Source organism: Myodes glareolus, chromosome 4 (genome assembly GCF_982192425.1).
Source record: "Myodes glareolus chromosome 4, mMyoGla1.1, whole genome shotgun sequence".
NCBI classification, from domain to species: domain Eukaryota; kingdom Metazoa; phylum Chordata; class Mammalia; order Rodentia; family Cricetidae; genus Myodes; species Myodes glareolus.
Genome location: NC_142029.1, coordinates 79,797,681 through 79,820,713, shown reverse-complemented (window position 1 = coordinate 79,820,713; position 23,033 = coordinate 79,797,681). Strand labels below are relative to the sequence as shown.

Sequence of the window (23,033 nt, the reverse complement as noted above, 5' to 3'; positions counted from 1 at the left end):
CCTTGGGAGTGGGGGACAACAAACTGATATTACGAGCATTTTTAAAAACCATGCAGGTCTCCCTTCATCCAACTGGTAAGAAATGCCAAGTGTCTAATGAATAACTCACACTCAGTGGCCACTGGACATTCCACACACCACACAGTTCCTGCCTAGAGCAATCACTTGTCCATCTCCCCAGCTATACTTTAACAACTCCCGAAGCCCTCAGAGTCTAGAGGCTCCCATGCGGTGAAGCTGTTGAGCTTCCTGTTGTCTGCACCTAGTGATAAAGAAAGGGAAGCATGTGGCTATAGCGCCCAGCTTTGACATTTTAATTAGTCATATTCATTATAATAAAAATAATAATGAAACCCAAAGAATAGAGGCCAGTGTGGTAACAGGACTTTATTCAAAACAACCAGCGATATGACTCTTTGTGTGGTGGGGCCTCAACTTCCTGTCATCAGGATGCAGGAAAAGGCTAAGTTCATTATGCTCAGGACAGAGTCAAACAAAAAGGTACCTGGAACAAAAAGTTAAATTGACTTATCCTGAACCTATCTGTTTGCTTCCAAGGATCAGTTCTTAAATCACATAGGTTTTAAATAATTCAACATTTCTATTACATGAATGAATATACTCTACACCTTTATCATGAGGAGGGCAGCAAGGTAAATGTGTTTCTAGAACACCATTCTGTTAGGCCTTACTGCACTACTGAAAATAAAAACCATCTTACAGGCCAAAGAATTTACCTCTGGTATATCTAATTGAACCAGACCAGACTACCTGGCCTCCCACTCACCACGCCCCACTCCACAATCTGACAGACCCTTCCATCACAGAGCCCATGAACTCACCAGCTGGCCCGCCAGCAGTGGCATATACTCAATGATAGCCAGGCGGACCCTCCACTTGGCGTCTTCAGCCAGTTCCACTATGGCAGGAAGAAGAGACTGAGAGAGTTGACGGATTCCAATTACCTCATTTACACAATCCAAATTGGAGATGATATTCAAACGAACTTCCGGACACTATAAACACACAAGCCCCAGAGACTACTGTGAAAATTAACTCCTTTGCCCAGTACCCTCCTGGCATGAGAAAATAAAAAGTACTAAATAAAATTTAGTACTGACTCAGGTTTTAAAAGCTGGGGAGCAAAGAGCTGAGACACAGCTTAGTGGTCAAACTGTGCCCAGCTTGCACAGAGCCCTGGTTTCAACAGCCAGTACCGACCAAAAGAACTACAATCAGAAGGAACTCTTAAATGCTAAATACACAGATAATTCAAGATACAATGCAACTGATCTTAACCAGAATGTCAGTAAAAAGTCTGAGATTTCATTACTCTGTATGCCAATTTTAAAAATTAATTAACAAATTGGCAGGCAAGATGGCTCAGCAGGAAGGTGATTGCCTCACAAACCTAGCAACCTGGATTTAATCCCCAGAACCCATGGAATGGTGGATGGAGAGACCTGAGTCTACAAAGATAGCCTCTGAGCTCTGCATGAACATGCATATGCACGCACGCACACACAATTAAGTTTTTAGACATTTAATTAATAAATAAGCACGAAGTCTATGAGATGGTAAAAAGCCCAGGCCCTGGAATTAAATTCTAGATCTGCATTGCAGGCAGACTTCAGATATCATCTTATCTCCCTCTGTCTTACTTCCTCATCAACATCTGGGAGAAATATAAGACCTAAGCCTGCTGTGGCGATTATGTTTAATGACATGAGAAAGAAATTAGATCATGTCTGGCACAGATTTTTGAATTTTTAATTTGTATACATGGATTGTCTGTGTAATACATACATGTACCCATGAAGGACAGAAGAGGGAGTCAGATCCTCTGGAGCTGGATTACAGGTAGTTATGGGCCACTCAATGTAGATGCTAGGATTGGAACCTTGGTCCTCTATAAGCAGCAGGCCTCTTAATTGCTGAGCCATAGCTCCAGCCCCTAAATGGTAATATCTGATGCAATATTTTAAACTTAAATAAAAGATACTGTTTAGGCAAAGATATATTGGCTTTAAAAATAAGTAACCATTGACTATAATATAAAAAATTTAAAAGAGCTATTTCTAGGGGCTGGTGAGATGGCTCAGTGGTTAAGAGCACTGACTGCACCTCCAGAGGACCCAGGTTCAATTCCCAGCACCCACATGGCAGTTCGCAAGTTGTCTGTAACTCCAGTGCACATGAAATAAAGTTAAATAAAGTTTTAAAAAAAGAAGGTATTTCTAGGGTGGTTTTAAGTCTTATTTATTTTACATGTATGAGTGCTTTACCTAGATGTGTAATTGTGCACTGATGCCTGCAGAGGTCAGAAGAAGGTATCAGACGCCTTTGAACTAGAGCTGTGAGCTGCCATGTAGATGCTGGGAGACAAACCCAAGTCCTCTAGAGCAGCCAGTGCTCGTAACCACTCAGTCACCTCTCCAGCCCCGAGTTTGTAGTTTGCTTGGTTGGTTTTGGGTTTTAAAATAGGATTTCGCATTATAGCTCTGGCTGTCCTGGAGCTTGCTCTGTTGACCAGGCTGGTGTTGAACATGAAGTTACTCCTGCCTCTGCCTCCCCAGTGCTAGAATTAAAGGTAAGGGCCACCACACCCAACTACATTTTTTTTTTAAATAAGTCCCTGTGCCCATTTTTGGGGAAACCTGTTAACCCTATACCCAAACAGAAGGACTATCAAATCTCTAAATAAAGACTTTTTTCCCCACTTTTGGTCCTATTTTAGCAAAGTCACCAAAATCACATCAAATCAATAACCTCAAAACAAAAGAATTCATAGCCGGACTCACCTCATCCTTTAACTGAGCTAAAAAGAGAGGCAGAAGATGTTCAATGGTATTCTCTTTGCCCAAAATTGTCGATAGTCCCATAATTACAGAAGCTAGAGCTGATTTCACATGCTGATTGGTATCAGACACTAATTCCTAAAACAGAATGAAAAATTAAAGACAACAAAAGCCTCCACACCCCTCCCAAGAAGTCGATGCAACACTAGTCACAGAAGAGATGACCTAGACACCTCCTTGGGAGGTACCGGCAGCAGTGTGCAACTATGATATGCACAAATCAACTATAAATATTGTCACAAATGTTATGTATTTGACACGTTTATGCCTCATCCTTGTTTAAAATGCTAAGAGCTTCATAGGCAGAGTAAATGAAATAAGATGTAGTCACATTTACCTTTATATAGGGCAGGATTTGATTCATAATTATGGTCTCTCTACCTTCTGTGGGTAGGTTCTCACAAAGTTCTGAAACATATAAACAGAAAATGCAATGCTGTCAAGGAACCAAAGAGAGTTAACCAGCTCTTTCCATCAGCACCAAGTTAAATCATATGTCTAAGCAAATAAACTCTAATTGGGAAAATGAGCCTCCTTCTCGTTGCATGGTCTAAATGTCCTGTGTGACAAACTAATTCAAACTAAAGAAACAAGATACAGTGGGTGTTTGATGTGAACTATTCAGCAGTAGCTGCATGCTGACACCAACTCTGTCTGCAACATCTTATAAATCCAAGCTATGCCAAACTTCCTGACCTGACAAATGCATCAAAGAGGGTGGAAATGTTGCTACATGGACTGATTTTTTATTTTTTCTGATTTATACATTTTGGGCCCTATTTTAAGTAAAAACTCCAAACCAAACTCCCATCAAATCAGTGACATCAAAGACAAAGGGGGTCATAGCCAGGCGCACCTTTGACTTTGTGGGCAGCAGCTGCGCGGACTTCAGCTTCGCAGTCTTTAAGGAGGCTCTGGAAGGCGGGGATGAGGTCATTGAGTGTGATTTTAGGTCCCACCGCTTTCTGGAGCTAGAAAACAATTTCTACAGGTTTAATGTATACTAACAAAATAGTTAATAAAAACAAAATAGTGCAATCTCCAAATGTATACTGTAACCACACAGGCTGGCAGGCTTGTATGGCAAACACTTCACCCACTGAGTCATCTGACTGGCCCCAAAATGGAAAGATTAAATTTTTGATGTTATATCCAGCTATCCAACATAATTTTTTTAAAAAATTTTTTATGACTTATTTATCTTTATTTTATGTGCATTGGTGTAAAGGTGTCAGATGCCCTGGAACTGGATTTTCAGAGAGTTGTGAGCTGCCATGTCGGTGCTGGGAATTGAACCTGGGTCCTCTGGAAGAGCAGTCAGTGCTCTTAACCGCTGAGCCATTTCTCCAGCCCCTCCAACATAATTTATAAGCTATATTTGTTAAAAAATCTGTGGGGCAAATGCCTTTGAGGTTTTTTAATACCTTAAATGTCAGTGCATTTTACCTCTGAAAATTTGTCAGCTACCATATAGCGAACCCGCCAAGATTTATCTTCTGCTGCTTGCCGAAGAGTAGGCATTACCAAGGCCTCAAGGTCATCCTGAGACAGTAACTGGGCAATACTGACACACGCTTCCACAGCTAGCAGGCGCACAGAATCCTAGAGGAAAAACATTCTGTTCCGTCAGTCTGCTGAAACAGGGCATACTGAGTGTAGTGTGAGGCGGTGCTGTCACAGGTACCGTTTAAGACATAGGGAGAGAAAAACCACTGTGCTGGCTAATTTATGTCAACTTGAGAAGAGGAAGCCTCAATTGAGAAAATGTCTCCACAAGATCCAAGTGTAGGCAAGCCTGTAGGTCACTTTCTTAATTATTTTTGGGGAGGACCATTGTGAGTAGTTCCATCCCTGGGCGGGTGGTCCTGGGTTCTATAAGAAAACAGGCTGAGCAGGTCATCAGGGTGCAAGCCAGTTATGTAGCACCCCTCTGTGACTCTATACTAGCTCCTGCCTCCAGGTTCCTTCCCTGTTTGAGTTCCTGTTCTGGCTTCCTTCAGTGATAGACCACAATGCGGAAGCAGAAGCCCAATAAACCTTTCCTCTCCAACATGCAATTTTGGTCAGGTGTTTCATCGCAGCGACAGAAACCTTAACTAAGACACCCTCCATATGCGATGGCGTGTCTTTAAGTCTTCAAATGGCTGAGTAACTTCTTCCTTCGCATGTCAACGACTTAAAAGTGACACTCTGTTCAAATTATATTGACTACAGTCAAGTTTTTATTAAGGACAATGAGAAAGATGTTCTAAATGTTATTAACTGCATATGAATAAAGTGTGTGGAAGTCAGAGGACAATATCCTGGAGTCAGATCTTCCACCTTTCCATGAGTTCTGAGCATTGAAATCTGGCAAACACTTTTACCACTGGGACATCTGACTGGTCTCAAAATATAAAGATTATTTGTTTTAATTTAATGCTATACTCAAACCCTTATTATAATATGAAGTTGAAAAATATACTTACATAAATAACTAATAACATAATTGAAGAATTTAAAGGACAAGGGAGATCACTTTGAAAGCTATTTCCAGCTCTCATGGCCGTAAGAGTAGCACGAGATGGAGTGTGCGAAGGAAGACACAGAAGGAAGGAAAGGTCAACAGTCGCATAACAGAGTTGAAGTGAAATGGTGAAACTCAAACTAAGATAACCCTATCTAGTGAACAGAGAAGAAAATCGGAAAGGCAGAGACAACCCGCTTTTCCATATATAAAGCTGCTCGATGCCAAATGGGAAGCAAGAATGTCTTTTGAGTAAGAGAAAACACAAAATTAAAGCTCAATTAGACATTAGGAGTTACAAGTTCAGACTTGGGAAAATCAGACCTATAACCCTATGAGCACCAAGGAGAAATGGAGCAAGAAATTTACTGTCTATGTAATACAATTGAACACGCATAAAACACACATAAATACAACACATATGCAAATTCAACACGTACCCTCACCATCTGCCTGGTTTATCAATGTCACCTACCTGGCCTTCTCCTTCTATTCCTATCCCTCCTACAATTTGGTGTCCACCCATAAGCCAGAATGACCTTTCAAAAACGTAAATTACACGTCACACCGCTTCTCCAGATCTAGGTAGTCTCACTACATCAAAGAAGAAAATTCAAAACCTCAGTCTTCTGTGGGCTAATAATGTTCCCACCCCTTCTTTCTTCTCCACTCCCACGCTTATTGGACCCGTCCAACTACCATGTTCCAAAGTTGATTTTTCCTATCTCATGTGCTCTCTTTACCAGACTCTTACGCTCATGGAAGGAGTGGAGACAGCATTTTTCTGTCATCAGTCACTTCTTCAGAGCCCCCTGCTGACTGGCAGTCCAAGTCCTACTACATTACACTATTTTCTTAACATTTATGTCTGATTTTTATCATGTTTTTCTCCATTAATATGTAAGTTCCATGAGAGCAGGGTCCCTGTATGACCTTAACACTAGAACTGTGCCCCACATATGTAGGTACTCTATGTAGGCATTCAATCACAAATATTTCTGTCAATGAGTAGGCCATGAGCAGATCTTCTACCAGTCGCCAGAGAAAGCACAGTGTATACATATTTCCTAACAAAGCACCAAATGCTAACAGCCTGCCCCACCTATGAATGTGTGAGTTTCATGTTCATTGGCTTCCATACTCTGTGGCTGCTTCAGCAATACAAGAGCAAAGTTCAACAATTAACAAGGACCTATGACCCCTAGAGCCAAAAATATTTCCTGGTTGGTCTTCACCAGAAAACCTGCACATCCCTAGCCTACTATTTTGCAGGAAGTATAGAAGATAAAAGAAAACATCAAATTATGCCATGGGAAGTATAACCAGCTAAATTCCAAATAAGGATTCTAAACTTGTCCTGCTCCAACATGGAAACCACCATGTATGTGTGGCATCTGCATGCTTGAAATGTTGCCAGTATTCAAACTGTAAGACCTAGAAACTTGGGGCCAAAGTCTACATACATTCAAACCCCAAATGAACCACAACTAGTTAATACATAAATTCATGCTTGAACAAGCTTTATAAACTAGGTAGGCCTCCATTTCCTTGAGTATCTGTGCCATGGGCTGTTAGAAGAACTTAATTTCATAATACATATAGCCACTTAAAACAGGCTGGGAGATACAGTCAGTCTATGACCATGGTTCCCCCCCAAATCAATGGATTCAGTTAACCATGGATCAAAATATTTGGGAAATTATTTTTATCTGTACTAAACACATACAGACTGTCTTCCTGTCACCAATCCCTAAAGAAAGTAGTATAGTAACTATTTACTGATCATTTACACTATAGCTTTATTATTATTCATTTATTGTGTTTGTGAGAGTGTGGGTACACTACATATGTGTGCACACTACAGCACATACGTGGAGGTCAGAGGGCAACTTTCGGGATTTGGCTATCTTCCACCTTTCTGTGGCAGGGTCTGTCTTGTTTCTGCTACTGCACTGTGTACCCCAGGCTGGATGGCCCATGATTTTCAGGGTGATTCTCCTGTCTCTGCCTCCTATCTGCCAACAAGAGTGCTGAGATTGCAGATGCGTGCCATGACATCCAGCTTTGCATGGGTTCTGGAGACCATGGGCAGCTATCACCTTCACAGGTTGAGTCACCTTTCCAGCCCTGGTTTATGCTGTATTAGCTATTGCAAGTAGTCTAAAAGTGACTCGGACAAGAGGATGTGTACAAGCTGGCAATGTGCACAACATGTACACCATTTTACACATGGAAACCAGCTCTACAGATGCCCCTGCAACCATCTCCACTGCCCATACTGAGAAACAGCTGGATTGAGTATTGAGAAATTTAGGGGTTTCCTGACTTTTATCATTTCTACACCAAAGAAACCAGACCCTTGAGTCTAAAATTGCTATTGTGTGCAGTAAGACCATACACTAGTGCAGAAATTACCAAAGTCTCCATATCACAATACAGTCCACAAATCTGAAAGATATTCTTCTCTGATACAGCCCTGGGCTTCCTAGTTACAGAACCCAATTCTTCTCTAACTCCTCCTAACAACTACTAATGAAAGTGGAGCCTAGTTAAGAAAGACACATAGGAGCATTAGGATAAACACCAGGCCAGAACTGAGTTTTAACTTGGCAAAAGGATCATACATTAGAGTCAAAACTCCCCAAATAAGTGGTTTTTTTATTACTAAAGAGCATATCTGTATCTCCTAAATCTAAAGCCTAACGTTACCTGTTCATCTGAAGCTAGATTCGTGAACAATGGAACAATTTCAGTTTTCACACTGTCTAATTCCAAAACTTTTGCAAATTCACCCAATTTGGAAGCAGCAGCACGTCGCACCATTGGTGTGTCATCTGAGCACAGGGAACGGAAGTGCCTGCAGCATGAAATAAGGTATTCCTGTCAAACACTTGGTTAAACATGCCCCCAAACCAGGAGATGGCCATTTAGAGTCTTTCCCTTATAAATATTAATGATTAGGTTTCTACTTACAGGTGTGTAAAGAAAGGACCAGGAAAATAGTTCAGTCAGGAAAATGCCTGCCTCCCAAGTATGACACCCACTCAGAGTCCCCAGGACCTACGGAAATAGCTGCACACAGTGGCAGTGCCTATAACCTCAGAGGTGGTAAGATGGGAGGCAGAGATGGGAGGATCCCAGAAAGTTCGCAGGCCAGGTAGGCTAGTCTGTGGTGAAGTTCCAGCCAATGAGAAACCTTGTCTCAAAGAAAAGGAGAAAGGTACCTGAGGACCAACACCAGAAGTTGCCACATGAAACACACACACCCGCACACACACTCATACACAAAAGCCGTCAGTAGCGGGCTGGAGAGATGGCTCAGTGGTTAAGAGCATTGCCTGCTCTTCCAAAGGTCCTGAGTTCAATTCCCAGCAACCATATGGTGGCTCACAACCATCTGTAATGAGATCTGGTGCCCTCTCTGGCCTGCAGGCAGAGATTGTATGCATAATAAATGAATAAATATTTTTTTAAAAAAAGCCGTCAGTATGCAACTACATGAGAAAGCATCACCAATTCTGACAGGCTTGTAAGAAGCGCTGAGGGCAGCAGAGCACTCTGTAATCTCTAGCTGTGAATCCCCAATAATCCCAACACTAAAAAATACTCTCTTACTGTCGAATCTCTGCCTTGACAGCATTCGAAGCTCTGGGATAGCAAACGCTGAACAAACCACATGCAGATGTACGAGAGGTGAACCAATCCCCACTTGCCAGGCGCTTCACCAGAGGTACAAAATGAGCTTCGAGAGCAACAGGAGTGTGCTCCTGAGATATCTGCCTCAGGGACTCCACAGCCTTGTCTCGAACGACAGTCTCCTCCACAGTAGCCAAGCTTTCCAAAGGAGGCTGCAGAGATCGAAAAGGAAGAGCAGAGATGACAACTTATTAAATCAGGTTAGACACGGATTGACACCTTTTATGTGACTGAAGGGAAACAGCACGTGTAACCAGAATGTCAGCTACATCAGACCAAATGGTGACTTTCAGTTCACACAGTGGTAACATATGGTGTGGCCAACCTGAAGACACGACTTCTGTGGAAAAGCCAAGATCGCGTGTCCCAGATGGCAATCCCCAGATGGTATCTACAAATGACACCGTGGAAGAGACTTGACACAGTATCACTATTGTTGGGAGAGGACGTTTAAATGATGTGCAGCCACATTCAGACAGGAGTGTGCATATTTCCTTAAGAACAAGTCCAAATTTAGGGTCGACTGTAGGTGCCACACTGCATGGTAATTTCTAGCCAGGCTCCCTAGTCCACACCCTTTTGTGCACTATCCTACCGTTCTTAAAGATGCAAGAAATCTATCGATGAGCGCTCGTGGCATCAATATGCAACCAATAAAAAGCAGAGTCAACACCAGGTTTTTTTCAAAACAAATTCAGGATCTTTCCAAGAGCCAAATAGGAGTTTCAGATAGAACAAGCAAATACTAAATGCAGGGACAGGGAGATCCTGTAGCTACAGAGACATAAAAGATAGGAGAGGTTCAAGGTCTGGCCCTTGTTAGTAACTGAATGTGGCAGCCTGGTAGAGGTGAAGGTGGACTGTTTCTCTGAACTCTAGCTGACTTTCTCAATTTGCATTTGATCCCAGTAAATTCAGCTTAAGGCACAGCTGCAGAAACTAGAACAAAACTCCATAGCAGAACTGACCAAGAGTGAAGGTCAGGACTTAAGCGAAGACGTGTGCCTGCCTGATATGGTTCAAAAAGGTAGAAAGCCCTGCTCTCTCCTAGACAGGATGTCAGAGGCCCACTGAAAAGACACTGCTTCTTACTAGTCGGTCTCTCATGATGTCCTCTGTCTACAGCAATATCCTCTCATTTCTACAGGAAGAAGCCAAACTCCAGAGAATGGCTTATCTGAACTCTGCCCACTGAGTTCAACTCCTGCTTACTTTCACTCCAATTTTTTATACACCAGCAGCTTTGAACCCAAAGTTCCACAGCTGTAACCCTATGACACCCGTTCTTTCCACAGTGAATACTGTTATGCTGTAGCCCTAGGCACCAGAAGGAATAAACGCACAGGTGCCTCACTCTGAAGGAGTCTACATGCAATGGTGGAATCAGATGAGAACAGGCTGTAAGGCACGGGGTGATCATGAGGCTACTTCAATGGTGGTCAGGAAAGGCCTCTCATACAAAATGCAGTTGTCTGACTTACAAGGAGTCAACTGTAGGAAACTCTAAATAGCATCTCTCTAGAGGTAACACCTACAGCCAATGTCTTAAGGCAATATGAGCTGGGTTTACAGTGAACAGAAAGACCAATGTGTGTGGAATGAATTATCAAGAGGAACACAGTATATATATTTTAAGTTTTTCGCTACTGTGAACCAAAATAACTAAGAGAAACAAAGGATTTAATCTGGGTCACAGTTTCAAGGATTCATTTCATGGTTGCCTGGCCCCATGAGCCTCAGCAGAACAACATGGTAGTTACAAAGCAGGGCAGAAGAGTTTCTCTGCCTTACTACAAAGAAACAGAGAGTCCAAGGACAGAAACAAGACACCTTCCAGAAGCTGCACCCAGTGTCCTACATTCTACAGCTATTCTCACCTCCTAAGGCCCCCAGAACCTCCCAAAATAGCGCCACTAGCTGGGGGCCAAGTGCTCAGCACACAAGTGGGCTTCTAAGACTGATTGGGACAGATAAAAAGTCCATAGGACTCAGATGTGAGGAAGGAGGGAAGGGAGGACTTAAGAAAGCCTTCTAGCCCAGTGGTGGAGGAGCACGCCTTTAATCCCAGCGCTCAGGAGGCAGAGGCAAGTGGATCTCTGTGAAATCGAGGCCAGCCTGGTCTACAAAGAGCTAGTTCCAGGACAGGCTCTAAAGCTACAGAGAAACCCTGTCTTGAAAGAAAGAAAAAAAAAAAAAAGAAAAAGAAAGCCTTCTAGTGCTGGACTGCAGCTCAGTGAATGAGAACTTACCCGGCATGCAAAGGCCCTGGCTTCAATCTCTAGCACCACTAAAAACAGCTATCTTCTAGGTTGGACTTGTATAACTGGGTAGCTGGAGACACAACCAAAGAGAGGCAGATTCTGAGGGGAAATGACAGCCATTTCTAACTCTACAAGTCTCCACTCATCTAATATCCATCTACTTCTGGAGTTCTAAAGAACAGTTCATACTATAGCCAGAAACCATGGCAGCCAGTATCATATATACAGCATTTAAAGTCCTACAACAGCCAGGCCTGCCTTGTCCGGGTGGTCCATTTCTAGTCATCCTTTAAGGCCTCATTCATCTGCATGGTGGCGCACACCTTTAATCTCAGTCCTCCAAAAGCATAGGCAAGAGGATCTCTATGAGTTTGAAGCCAGCCTGGTCTATATAGAATTTCAAGCCAGTCAAGGCAACATAGCAAGACCCTGCTGCAAAAATGCAAACAAACAAAAGAGAAAAAGACAGCTAAATCAAGTTCCTTTCCTCCCCATCTCTAGCAAGTCTTCAGCAGCAGACACAAGTTCTTGTATTCAGCTGATACAAGAAAGAGCTAAAGTGCCTACATTATTCATTCATCAACATAATTACCACCTGCCCATAAAAAGAACTGCATGAAAATGCTGCTGCATGTCTATCGCCAGACAGTAAAGACGAGGCTGAGTCAACAGAGCTCCAAAAGGAGGGTAGGTCATAGATAAGAACTCACCAGCAGACAGTGGGCGAAGTCAGGACCTCCGACCAAACCAGTGAAATTTCCCAGCTGCTCAGCAAGAGCCAACAGCACCTCATCTTCATCATAAATTGTATCTGGAGATAACAACAGTTGGTTAGACCATAGGGGCAAGTGCCACTGAGCTGGTACCCACACAGCTGCTGCAACTACTCTCCTAAAAGCATTTTCTTCCTTATCCGAATCAGAATCAGAAGTCTTCCGAAATGTTTCACAGAATTATTAAGAAATTCACATCTCACATCAAATTACCTTCCCATTAGCTACACGGCTTATGTTTGCATTTGTCTGGCCTAACATTTCTATACACCTTGCAAAAGGCACCTGCTCCATCTAGTACTTATTTCTACAGTAGGTAACAAACTAAAAAACGAAAAAAGTAGTTTGAAAGCCAATGGAAAATGGAACGTGTTTCTTTAAAGGACACATACCTGTAAGGAAAGGCAGCAGTTCAGTTCGAGTCCTTTCCACCCCGAGGGCTAGAGCAATAGTCGATAACTTCTTAATACTGTTGAGACGGAGCTTTAAAAATAAAGTAATAAAGTGGGAAGAGCAACAACAAAGCAAAGAGATGGTTGCAACTCAGGTCAAGAAAAGCAAACAGGTGAGACACTGGCATACAGTATAAAACGAGGATGAGCCTTTCACTTAGACCTTATTCCTAAAAAGAACTCAAGGACCGTTTAATACGTCATTAATCAGAGGCTCTCCCAGGGAGGGCACTGAAGGGCTGGGAAAGAAATGAATGAATGAAAACACCGGGGCAGTGGGAGATTCTGAAAAGAGAAAACTCCGGACGGAAGGAAGCAGGTGAAACGGTTAAACACAACTCCTCCCTTTTCAGAGAAAAGTTCTATCACATCTGAGTTAATCAGCTGGGGCGCTCTTCCCACCCAACTAGCCGGGCCAGTTTGCCGGCAGAGCCAGACAGACACTCGCAGCACTTCAAAGGGTCCCTGGCCGCCGGGCCGCTCCTCCGCTCCCGGGCGGTCCCGCAACCCACCGGGGCTCGCCCACCCGAGGCGGGAACTGGTTCCCCGCCCACTGCCGGAGCGGCGGGGCGCCACCGCCCCGGAGGCTCGAGGTAGGACTGCTGAGAGTGGAGGCGGACCACCGCGGAGCCGCCGCCGCCCCGGTCCCGAACGAACGCCGACTATGGTTCTGCCGACCCCGGAACCGCCCCCACGGCTGAGCCGGCCTTCCCGCTTCCCTACCAAGTGCTCCTCCGCGCTCGTCTCGGCTCCCCAGCCCCAGTCTAGTACCTGCACATCCTCATTGCGGAGCTCGTCGATTAAAACCGCGATCGGATAGAGCGAATCATCTCCATCTCCACCCGCTGCGCCTGGACCGGCCCCGGGCACCGCCGCGCCCGCCATGTTCTTCCTCCTCTGACTAGACGCCGCCGTACGCCCTGCGCTCCGGCCACGCCCCACGCCCAGGCCACGCCCCGTGCTTAGGCAGGCGGGGCTAAATCCAATCCGACCCCTATGGGGAAGCGAAGGAACCGAGTGTTTAGCCTGCGCGTGGCGACTCCGGCCTGACCCGCATTGCCTGTACTGGAGATCTGGACTCCAGAAGAAGGGCGGGCTGAGAAAACCAATGGAACCCCTGCATCCTTTCCCCAGCCGAAAGAAACACGGGCAGGGATCCATTCTCTGCTCGCTGTGCTCTGAAAGAGAGGGACCTTCCTGAGTGATAGTTGCCGAACCTTGGTAGCCAAAGACGGTACCCTAGGTCAGGAGGAAGAAGCTTTAGCACCTCCCCCAGACTCCAGGCTGACCTGGAGCCACTGGGTCTCAACCCTAATTTCCCCCTGGGCGAGAAGCCTCCGCACAACCCCTCCACCTCTTCCGCTGGCCTGTTTGCCAATATCGTGGCTGGCTCCTGCTCCTTAAGACAAATAATAGTGCGGTGAGAGAAAATGAACAGTGCTGTCCAAACTCCTCAGTCAATAATTTTTCCACGCAAGCTGTTCAAAACATGCTGCTCTCTTGTTTTTGTGTTTCTTTTCAGTGTGGTACTGGAATGGCGCCTTCTGTTGTATTGCCTTCCTTTTTTTTTTAAACCGCTCTTTAGCAAGAAGCAGAAGCACCAAACATAACTAGGCCCAGTTTTAATCTCCCCAGTTCGGTGGGGTGGAAACTGATCTCCCTAGACCTCCAAAAGTCCTCCTAGAGGAGAACTCAATGGAAAGTTTTCACTTGCACGAAGTAACTTGAATGCGCTGTCTTTTTATGTTTGAGACTGAGATGTAAGCGACTTAGACTCGTAGTTCTGTAGTCTATCACAGTTTCTCAAGCGACACTAGTTTGCGCTTTCATGAAATTGTCAAGTTATTAATAAATGCAATTTAAGGGGTAAGATTTTTTTTTCTTTTTAAAACATGGGACTCTTAGCAGGAAACAGGAGATGATTAGCCCTTAGTAGTCAAAGCTCGAAAACCAACAGACTAGCAGTCTGGGTTTTTATTTTGTTTTGTTTTGTTTCAAATCGGGCCCACAAATGTTTGCTTGAAGGCTTTCGTTTTATTTTTATTTTGATAATTTTTAGATTCACATAAGACATAGTCTGGACTGCTGGGGTGACTACTTTGTTTTTTAAATAACAAAAGTGAGTGAGTGTGTATGGGGTGTGTGTGTGTGTGTGCACATGTAAGCCACTGAACAAGTATGGTCAGAGGACAACTTGCAGAGTGGGTTATCTCCTTTTACCACCTGGGTTCCAGTAGCAGAACTCAGGCTGTCGGATTTGGTGGTGCACACCTTCACCCACTGAGCCATCTTGCTGGCCCCAGGACTACTTTGACCAACCTTGCCACATGGTTGCAGCAGCACACACACTGGCATCGGTTTCCGCACAGCTTTTATTGTGCTGGGCTCATAAGAACTGAACAGAGGGGGATTTTAAGTGAAAGATATGTTTTTGTGTACTAAACGAAAGCCAGAGGGCATCATGCAATAACACTGTCTCAGTGATTCTAAAAGTGATAAGAAAATGAAGAAACTGGGGGCTGAGTGTGGTGAGGCCTAAAGCAGCCCCAACTAACAAAGTGTGGCTTACTTTTAGTAAAAGATACTTTTGTCAGATTGAATTGCAAAAATATCAACATTATTACTTTTAATAGTATTGGTCTTGTTGGTTTATTTATATTTAACTTGTAAATTTGCTTTTGTAGATGAATAAAGGCTGTAATTTTAAAAGAACATAATATTATTAATTTATATTTGAAATTTTAAGTAACATTTAATAATTTGATGGAGTTTACAGATTTTTGTTTATTCTTTTCTCCTTAAAAGTAGATCCAAAGCTGGCTATGGTGACACATCCCAGCACTAGAGAGGCAGAAGCAGGCAGATCTCTGTGAGTTCAAGACCAGCCTGGTCTACAGAGCGAGTTCCAGGACAGCCAAGGCTACACACACACACACACACACACACACACACACACACACACACCTGTGGGGGGGGGGAACACTGACTAAATAAATAAAGAAAATTTAAAAATAAAAGTGGATCCAAGTCATGCTTAAAGGTACATACCTTTAATCCCAGCTCTAGGAAGATAGAGGTAGAGGGATCTTTGTGAGTTTGAAGCCAGCCTGGTATAAATAGTGAGCTTCTGGTCAGCAGAAGCTACATAATGAGACCCTGTGTCCCTCCCCCAGAAAAAAGTGCACCCAGGTGCATGCTCATAATCCAATGGATAGGAATCAGAGACGGGGATACATAGAGAGTTTTAGGCCAGCCAGGGTTCACAGAGAGACCTCGATGGATCCAGCCTGGCATGGGAAGCTCAGGCCGGCGATCCTACCTGTGCTTGCCCGTCGCGCAGGAGGCGCTACTCCATTCCCTAACACCCAGCGAAAGAGAAAGAGGGCTAAACTGAAAAGTTCTGACTCGGTATTTTACCAGGAAGAAGATCAGAAGAGTTCCTACGACCTGGAAGCAAGCATTTCTATCCCCTGATCTAAAATGTGTTCAGAAATGATAAAAGAGGCAAGCACAGAGGAGGAGCAGACCCGGCATTCCCACACTTTGATAGGCTCATAAAACGGCGCGCCAGCCTTAAGCTCCTCTGCTTCAGCCGCAGATGTGATCTGCTCAACCGGGCACCATCAGGTGGAGGCCTAGGGAATAACTATGATTAAAGATGAAATCACAAGCTGAGGAAATAGAACCTAGAAATTGCCTGCTTTGCGAGTCATCGAGGCCAGACTTCAATCCCCACCTGTGTCTCTGACTCCTGGCGACCCACGTACCTCTCCCCAAGGCTCGGTCACAGGCTCCGCCCCCCCTCCCCTGTAAAACAGAGTTAACCACCTGGTTCCGACTCCAGTGACTGTGAGGCTCTGGGAACAAAGCGGGTAATAAACGCAGAGATGCCAATAAACCCTTCAGGAAAGAATGCGGATGAAAATGGGCCACTGCCGGGAGAAGCTGCTTCCGAAAGGGGGCCAAGTTCAAAGGCAGGCTTTGAGGAAATATGATCTACTGACCATGCACGGGTTTGGTCATAAATGTAGATTCCTGGGCCCGTGGATAGAATGTGTGCTTTATATGCTCAAGGCTTTTGCTTCAATCTACAGGATAGAAAATGAAAAGTTTCATTTCATTTTTTCATGAAAAAGCTAAGGAGACAGTTCAGTAGGGAAGAGGGCTCGCTACATAAACTCCTGAGTTCAGACCACCATTTAAAAGGCTGGATGTAGCAATAGCATCTTGTAGCCCTGGTGTTGTGATAAGGAGAGATGGGGGTCCTTGGGGCTCACTGTCTGACAGCCCAGCCCTGAGCTGAGTGAGAGATGCTGCCTGTCTTAAGGGAATAAGTGCTAAAGAATGATTGAGAAGGACACCCTCACATATGCCCCCTACACAAACACACGCACGCACACATGCACACACGCGTGCTACACGCACACGTGCATATACACATGCATGCAAGCGCACATGTATGCTTTTTAAAAAGAATTTAATTTAATACATTCCAGTTCTCAGGAGGCAGAGGGAATTTGATCTCTGAGTTCCAGGGCAGCAAGGGCTATATAGTAACACCTGGTCACAAATAAGTGAATACAATTTTAAAATCTTTTTAATGCAAACTCCTGGCCTCTCCCTCAGATTTACTGAGTTAGAGTCCCTAGGACTGGACTGGATATTTTACAGGGCTCTCCAGCGACTCTAGTATGATGGTTGAAAGGTTTATCTAGAAAGAAAATTAATTACCAGGTCCAGCAACAGGCAAAAAACTCAAAAAATGATCTACAATCTTTGGAGGCCACCTCTGTCCAGGAAAAGCAAACAACAATGCTAACTGCTTATCAATAAACAATTCTGTCCCTCCTGGCTATGGGTTTTGCCTGATTAGAAAGATAATCCCTCTGCTGCTGATTCCTGGCAGCTGGCCACGCCCTACCAATCCAGCCTGTGGTACTGAACTACTTTCATACCCCATTGTCCTTCCCAAGGCTGCCTCTACCCTTCTCCCCGCTTCCCACACACACCACCAGAAATTAATGACCAGGGAGCCCAGAGGCTACAGCTGAGTCTAGGCTGAGGATGGAAGGCAGCTCTGAAAGGAGACTGTCTCAGCACAAAGCCAGAGCTCTCCGCCCACACAATAGTTCACTCACCCCGTGTGAACGAGAGAAGGCAAGGCTAGACTTGCCCAGGTTCTGCACAATAATGCAAGGCTATGATCACACAGCTTGGCGGAATCAACAGCCATCATAGCTCTCTGTGTCGCACAAATCAGACCAAATCTGAACAACACTGTCATCCTCAATGGGCTCTTTGCCTCTTCCTCACGGACACAGAGGTTTACAAACAGGCACAGTGGCAAAAGCGAGTCCCCTCCAGTCACTGGAAGGAAAGGCTAGAACAGAGGGAGACCTATAGGTTAAAGCACTCCTAGACCACTGGCCCACTAACAACACCAGCAAGAGAGGAATGAGGCTCAGTTCGTGAACTGAGACATACAGGTGCCTTCCAAATACAGCCATTCCTTGGCATGAGCCAAGGACTTGGTGGCAGGACATACCCCTGTGCCGAAATCCAACAATGCTCAAGGCACTTCTATAAAATGGTTTGGTATCTGTGTCCAGTCCATACCCAGACATGTGTTTTAAACCATCTCCAGATCATTTCACCTAACAAGTCCACACTGTAACAACTGAATATTAGGACATAATGAAAAGGAAATATGTCTGCTCATAGTAAACTTTCATTTGGATCTAGGGATGCGGGACCTTATGAATAAAAGATCTGCATCTTCATTTAGCAGGACAACCCTGTAAACTGACTCTCAGGTCCATGTTTAATTCATTCCAATGTAACAGTCGCCCTGGTGGCATTCGTGACATCTTAAATTCATATTCAAACACTGCCTCGTTCTAAGAAACTCAAATGTTTTCTTCCCAGTTTCATATATTGATCTTTTCATCTTCTTTCCCTCTCTTTTCTTTGGGTCAGATTCCCACCCACCCACCCTCTTCTATGGATGGCAAAACTCCAACAGTGAGAGAAGGCTTTAGCTGAGGTCACACAGCAATGAAATGAATGCAGTCCTCACAAGCATGACAACTGCTATTCCCTCCCTTGTCCCCCCAGCAGCTAGGGTAAAACATTACCTGAGTTCTTGTAAAAGCAAATCAAAGAACCGGTCTAACCAGGTCTGGTTTAGTATATTACAAATGACCGGACATTTGGGAGTCAGGGATACTGTGGGCTGCAGTGCCATTTCTACCAGTTGCCAGCTGCGTGCCGCAGGGCAAACAACTTCTTCTCTATGAATCTTGGTTTGTGTACCTATAGCCTTCCCGGCTTCTTTGTGTGGTTGTTCAGAAAACTAAATTCATATAATGCTTAGAGCTGAATATGGCAGCATGTACCTACAAACCCAGCACTTGGGGGTCTCTCCAGGAAGATCAAGGATTCCAGCTAACCCAGGCTACATGTCTTAAGAAAAATCAAGCCAGTGTGGTGGCATTCCGGAGGAAGAGGCAGGTCGATTTCTTTCTTTTTTGGTTTTTCGAGACAGAGTTTTTCTGTAGTTTTAGATCCTGTCCTGGAACTAGCTCTTGTAGACCAGGCTGGCCTCAAATTCTCAGAGATTTGCCTGCCTCTGCCTCCCGAGTGCTGGGATTAAAGGTGTGCACCACCACCGCCTGGCTGAGGCAGGTGGATTTCTGTTAGTTTGAAACCAGTCAGTGCTACATCTCCCTCCAGATTTTATTTAAATGTCACCCATTTCCCCATATTTCTGATAGTGTCCTTATTTGGTAGCTAGACTCACTGTATTTTGAACTTGAAACATGAAGACTGTTACACACATTTGGGTCTTGATCACCACACTTAGCCTCCCCAAGCTGGTCTTACCTATGGCATCCAGAGATGCCCAGCTCTTCTCTGCTCAGTTCCGTTATGTCTACAGGGTAGAGCCCAGCTTTCCTGCCCCCCTCCCTTATCTTAGAAACTTCTTATCAAAGCTAGGCCCAGGCAGCAGCACAGTAGCCCTCAGGGACCAGCACAGTTGCCCCTGGCCAGATATTTGATCTCACAAAAGCAGGGCTTACTTTCACGCCTTCCTGCTCTCCTGGGAGCTCTTGCCTGCATCTCCCCTGAAGGTGACGTTCCTTCTCACTTCCTTTTCAGAGCTGCCCAGGAGAACTGTTAGGAGAAAAGTCGCCAGACATAAGAAAGAACCTGTGCCAAAATCCCCTGCACATGCCTCTCATAACTTGGCAGAAATATAGCCGGGGCTGTAACCACAAGCCAGAATGTATACTAATTTCTAGGACTTCAGGAAATCCACTCTCTCTCTGATCTGGCTATGAGATTAATGCATCTGGCAGTGTTCTAGGAAAGCCCCAGCAAAGACTGCATGTGCTGTCTGCAAACTCCAGGCTGTGGTCACTGAAGAGGAACAAGGAGCTTAAAGAAAAAGGGGTAACGGCCTTGACTAGATCTCATTCCCTTTGCTCATCTGTTCTTTCCAAGTCCGCCACCCCCGAGCATCCCAAAGGAGGTGAAGGAGAGCAGACTTGGAGCTTGTGTCAGGATGGATGAGGATGAGCCCAGTGGTAAAGTATCGTCTAGCACAGTTGGGTCCTGAGTTGGATTCCGAGGGGAGGGACAGATGGGGAGGGGATTTATGAGTATCAGTTTTCCCAACTAAAAGAAAAGAGGGCCAGGCGGTGGTGGTGCACGCCTTTAATCCCAGCACTCGGGAGGCAGAGGCAGGCAGATCTCTGTGAGTTCGAGGCCTGCCTGGTCTACCAAGCAAGTTCCAGGACAGCCACAGCTACAATGACACACTGTCTCGAAAAAAACCAAACCAAACCAAACAAACAAAAAGAATAGAATAGAATCTTTCTGACTGTGGTAGTCCATGCCTTTCATCCCAGCACTCAGGAAGCAGAGGCAGGCATATCTCTGTGAGTTCAAGGCCAGCCTGGCCCACAGAGCAAGTTCTAGGACAGGCTCAAAAATTACACCGAGAAATCCTGTCTTGAAAAACAAAACAAACATGGATTGTATACATGGATTGTAAATGCTCTATGACCAAGCTGCAAACCCTGCTCAAACAGTAGCATAAGCTGTTATTTGTATGTTTTCCCCACAAAACCAATCTGATGATCCAGAGATACAAAAGAAAAGAAAAAACCCTCCCCTAAATCATAAACCATCAGTCTCAAACCATACAGTCTCCATGCTTCTAAGGTTAAGCTAGAAGGATGGTGTCAGGTAGCAGACCTGAAGGAGAGGACTCTCATCCCATAGCTGCATAGCTGACCTTGTTCAAATCCCAAGTCTGCGTACACAGTTACCTGCACATTTAAAATGTGAACACTACTTCCTTCTGCAAATGTTTGCTTTTCACCTCATGGGCTAGGCATGAGGAGTAGTCATAATTGAAGGTGTTCTAAGGCCTTTTAATGCCCAAGGCTCACACCCTGCTAAACACCATTACCCTCCATGGAGCTACTGAGCTGTAAATGACATGCTGGCATCGGAAGGTGAGCGCGCCAGACAATTCCTAGATCCTCCTGTCCGCCTCTATCAGCATCCGCACGGCAGGCAGCAGTGGTATGGTTAGGAATGTGTATGTGATAAAACTGGCCATATGGGAAAGCTTGACAATGGGCAGGTGGCTGATAGCTGCCCCTAGGAGCAGCTGTTCCTCCTCTTCAAGAACACAGGCTTTTTTTCATTTTATTATTATCTACGAATACAACCAAGGGCATAACAAATACAACTGAAATTAACAGAGAAGTGTCACCTTGTAGGATTGCCTATCAACCAGGGGATGCTAAACGTGATAGACAGTTCACCCACACAGGAAACATCTGTGGCTGTAGAAATACATGAAGCAATGTAAGGACGTGTCCCAGAGCTCCCAGCTTGGCTGTTTCAACACATCCTGGGATTACAGCAAACCCCAAGCCCAGAGAAATTCCTGGAGAGAAAGGACCTCTGTGATTTTTAGTGAGAGGAGGGTGCCCTCTGCTGGACACTAAGTGAGTCCCCATGACGGCTCTACAGATAGGGTGCACCCAAAGCAAATGTGTGGCAACAAATTTAATCTCTGGTACTGCGCGTGAACACACACGTACACACACGCGTGCACTGTACTGTATTCAGCCATCACAGGCTGTGAAGATGAAAATATAGAAAAAGCCAAAGACAACAGAAATAGGAAGGGTCAGGAAAGTTTCTAAGACTTTCTTCTAAACGTCACACGGAGAGACCCACCTGTTTGCCTATGTAGCTCCACAAGTATTCTGGAAAGAAAGAATAGAAACACCCGCTAAGGGATCCCAGGGAAACTCAGAGACATGCTGTTTATAAAGGAACGAGAAAGAGGCACCATGAGCTCCTGAATGGTACATAGTGTCTTCTTAGTGGTTGAGTGAACACGCTTCAGGTCACTTCTCTCGAAATGGGATTAACCTTTGCTCCCGTGCCTCGGCCAGCCAGCAGCTGCTGCAAAGAGGCCGTCAGCAAACGGTAGCAAACAACAGAGTGGGGGCTTCACCACACTCGCTCCAGTGAAAAGCTAAGTGTGCCCCCCTCCGCCATACACACACACACATACACACACACAGAGGATTTCTCTGTGTAGACCAGGCTGGCTCGAACTCAGAGATTCGCTGCCTCTGCCTCTTGAGAGTTAAAGTCACGCGTTACCATAATCAGCTAAGCTAAGTGTGTCTTACTAACCATGCAAAGTTGGCCCCAGGGTGTGCCTTGAGAAGATGGGCTCATCACAAGCACACACTATTACTCCCATTGTCCTGTTCGACATGGGTCCTTGCCTGATGAGGCCAAGCAGGGTCAAGCCCTACAATGAAAGTTGAGACTGCCTACTCAAACTTTCTTTTCCTACCTAATAAATCCATATATGGTAACAAAAAAAGAGTAATTGTATTTTTTTTCTTTTTTTAGATGTGTTAACTAGAACACTCCAGGAGCCCTCGAGTATCCATCAGCATCTATCAGTGTCCGGCTAGTTATCTAGTTTTCCAGTAAGGATTCCAGAGGGCATCGGAGACAGAGCAGGTAAGGAAGGCTTGGGGCCTAGAGAGGGGAGAGACCCAAATAAAGGCCTGAAGACTGGGGGTTACAATCAGAAAAGGATAATAGCATCCTGTCTGCTTTGTTAGTAATGGTCTCTGGCATGAAGCTTACCTAGTCTTTATCAAAGGCAGTGGTGTGTAACGCTAGCACTAGAACGCTTTCTAAACACAATGAAGCCTCTGCTCCCCCCTAGCCACTAGCTCTTTATTCCAATGGAGGACTGTGCAGTGCGGCAGCTCGAAGGCCTCCCCATGTTCCTACCCTGCAGCTCTGGCTGAGAACTGCAGCTCCCTTGGTTATGATTTCTGCAGCACTGAGTGCAATGTTTCTACAACAGCCAGCCAAGCACCCGAGAGGCCCTGCCCTTCTGTATTTGGCAATGCAGCTGACTAGCAAGCTTAAGG

The 23,033-nt window shown here is 44.9% G+C and overlaps 1 protein-coding gene across 5 annotated transcripts in view; it reads right to left on the bottom strand.

The window, feature by feature from the left end:
• Positions 1–13,477, bottom strand: part of Ppp2r1b (protein phosphatase 2 scaffold subunit Abeta) — a 34,803-nt gene extending 21,326 nt beyond the window's left edge. For all 5 annotated transcript variants that reach the window (XM_085688738.2, XM_048417492.2, XM_048417494.2 and 2 more), the window contains exons 1-10: positions 13,318–13,477; positions 12,487–12,577; positions 12,032–12,132; positions 8,980–9,212; positions 8,074–8,221; positions 4,305–4,460; positions 3,715–3,829; positions 3,196–3,266; positions 2,802–2,936; positions 843–1,016 (exon numbers count right to left, since the gene is read on the bottom strand). In XM_085688738.2, coding sequence (XP_085544864.1) covers positions 843–1,016; positions 2,802–2,936; positions 3,196–3,266; positions 3,715–3,829; positions 4,305–4,460; positions 8,074–8,221; positions 8,980–9,212; positions 12,032–12,132; positions 12,487–12,577; positions 13,318–13,431 — 1,338 coding nt within the window. In that variant the 5' untranslated portion in view covers positions 13,432–13,477. The remainder of the gene's footprint in view (positions 1–842; positions 1,017–2,801; positions 2,937–3,195; positions 3,267–3,714; positions 3,830–4,304; positions 4,461–8,073; positions 8,222–8,979; positions 9,213–12,031; positions 12,133–12,486; positions 12,578–13,317) is intronic.
• Between the last annotated feature and the right edge of the window lie 9,556 nt (positions 13,478–23,033).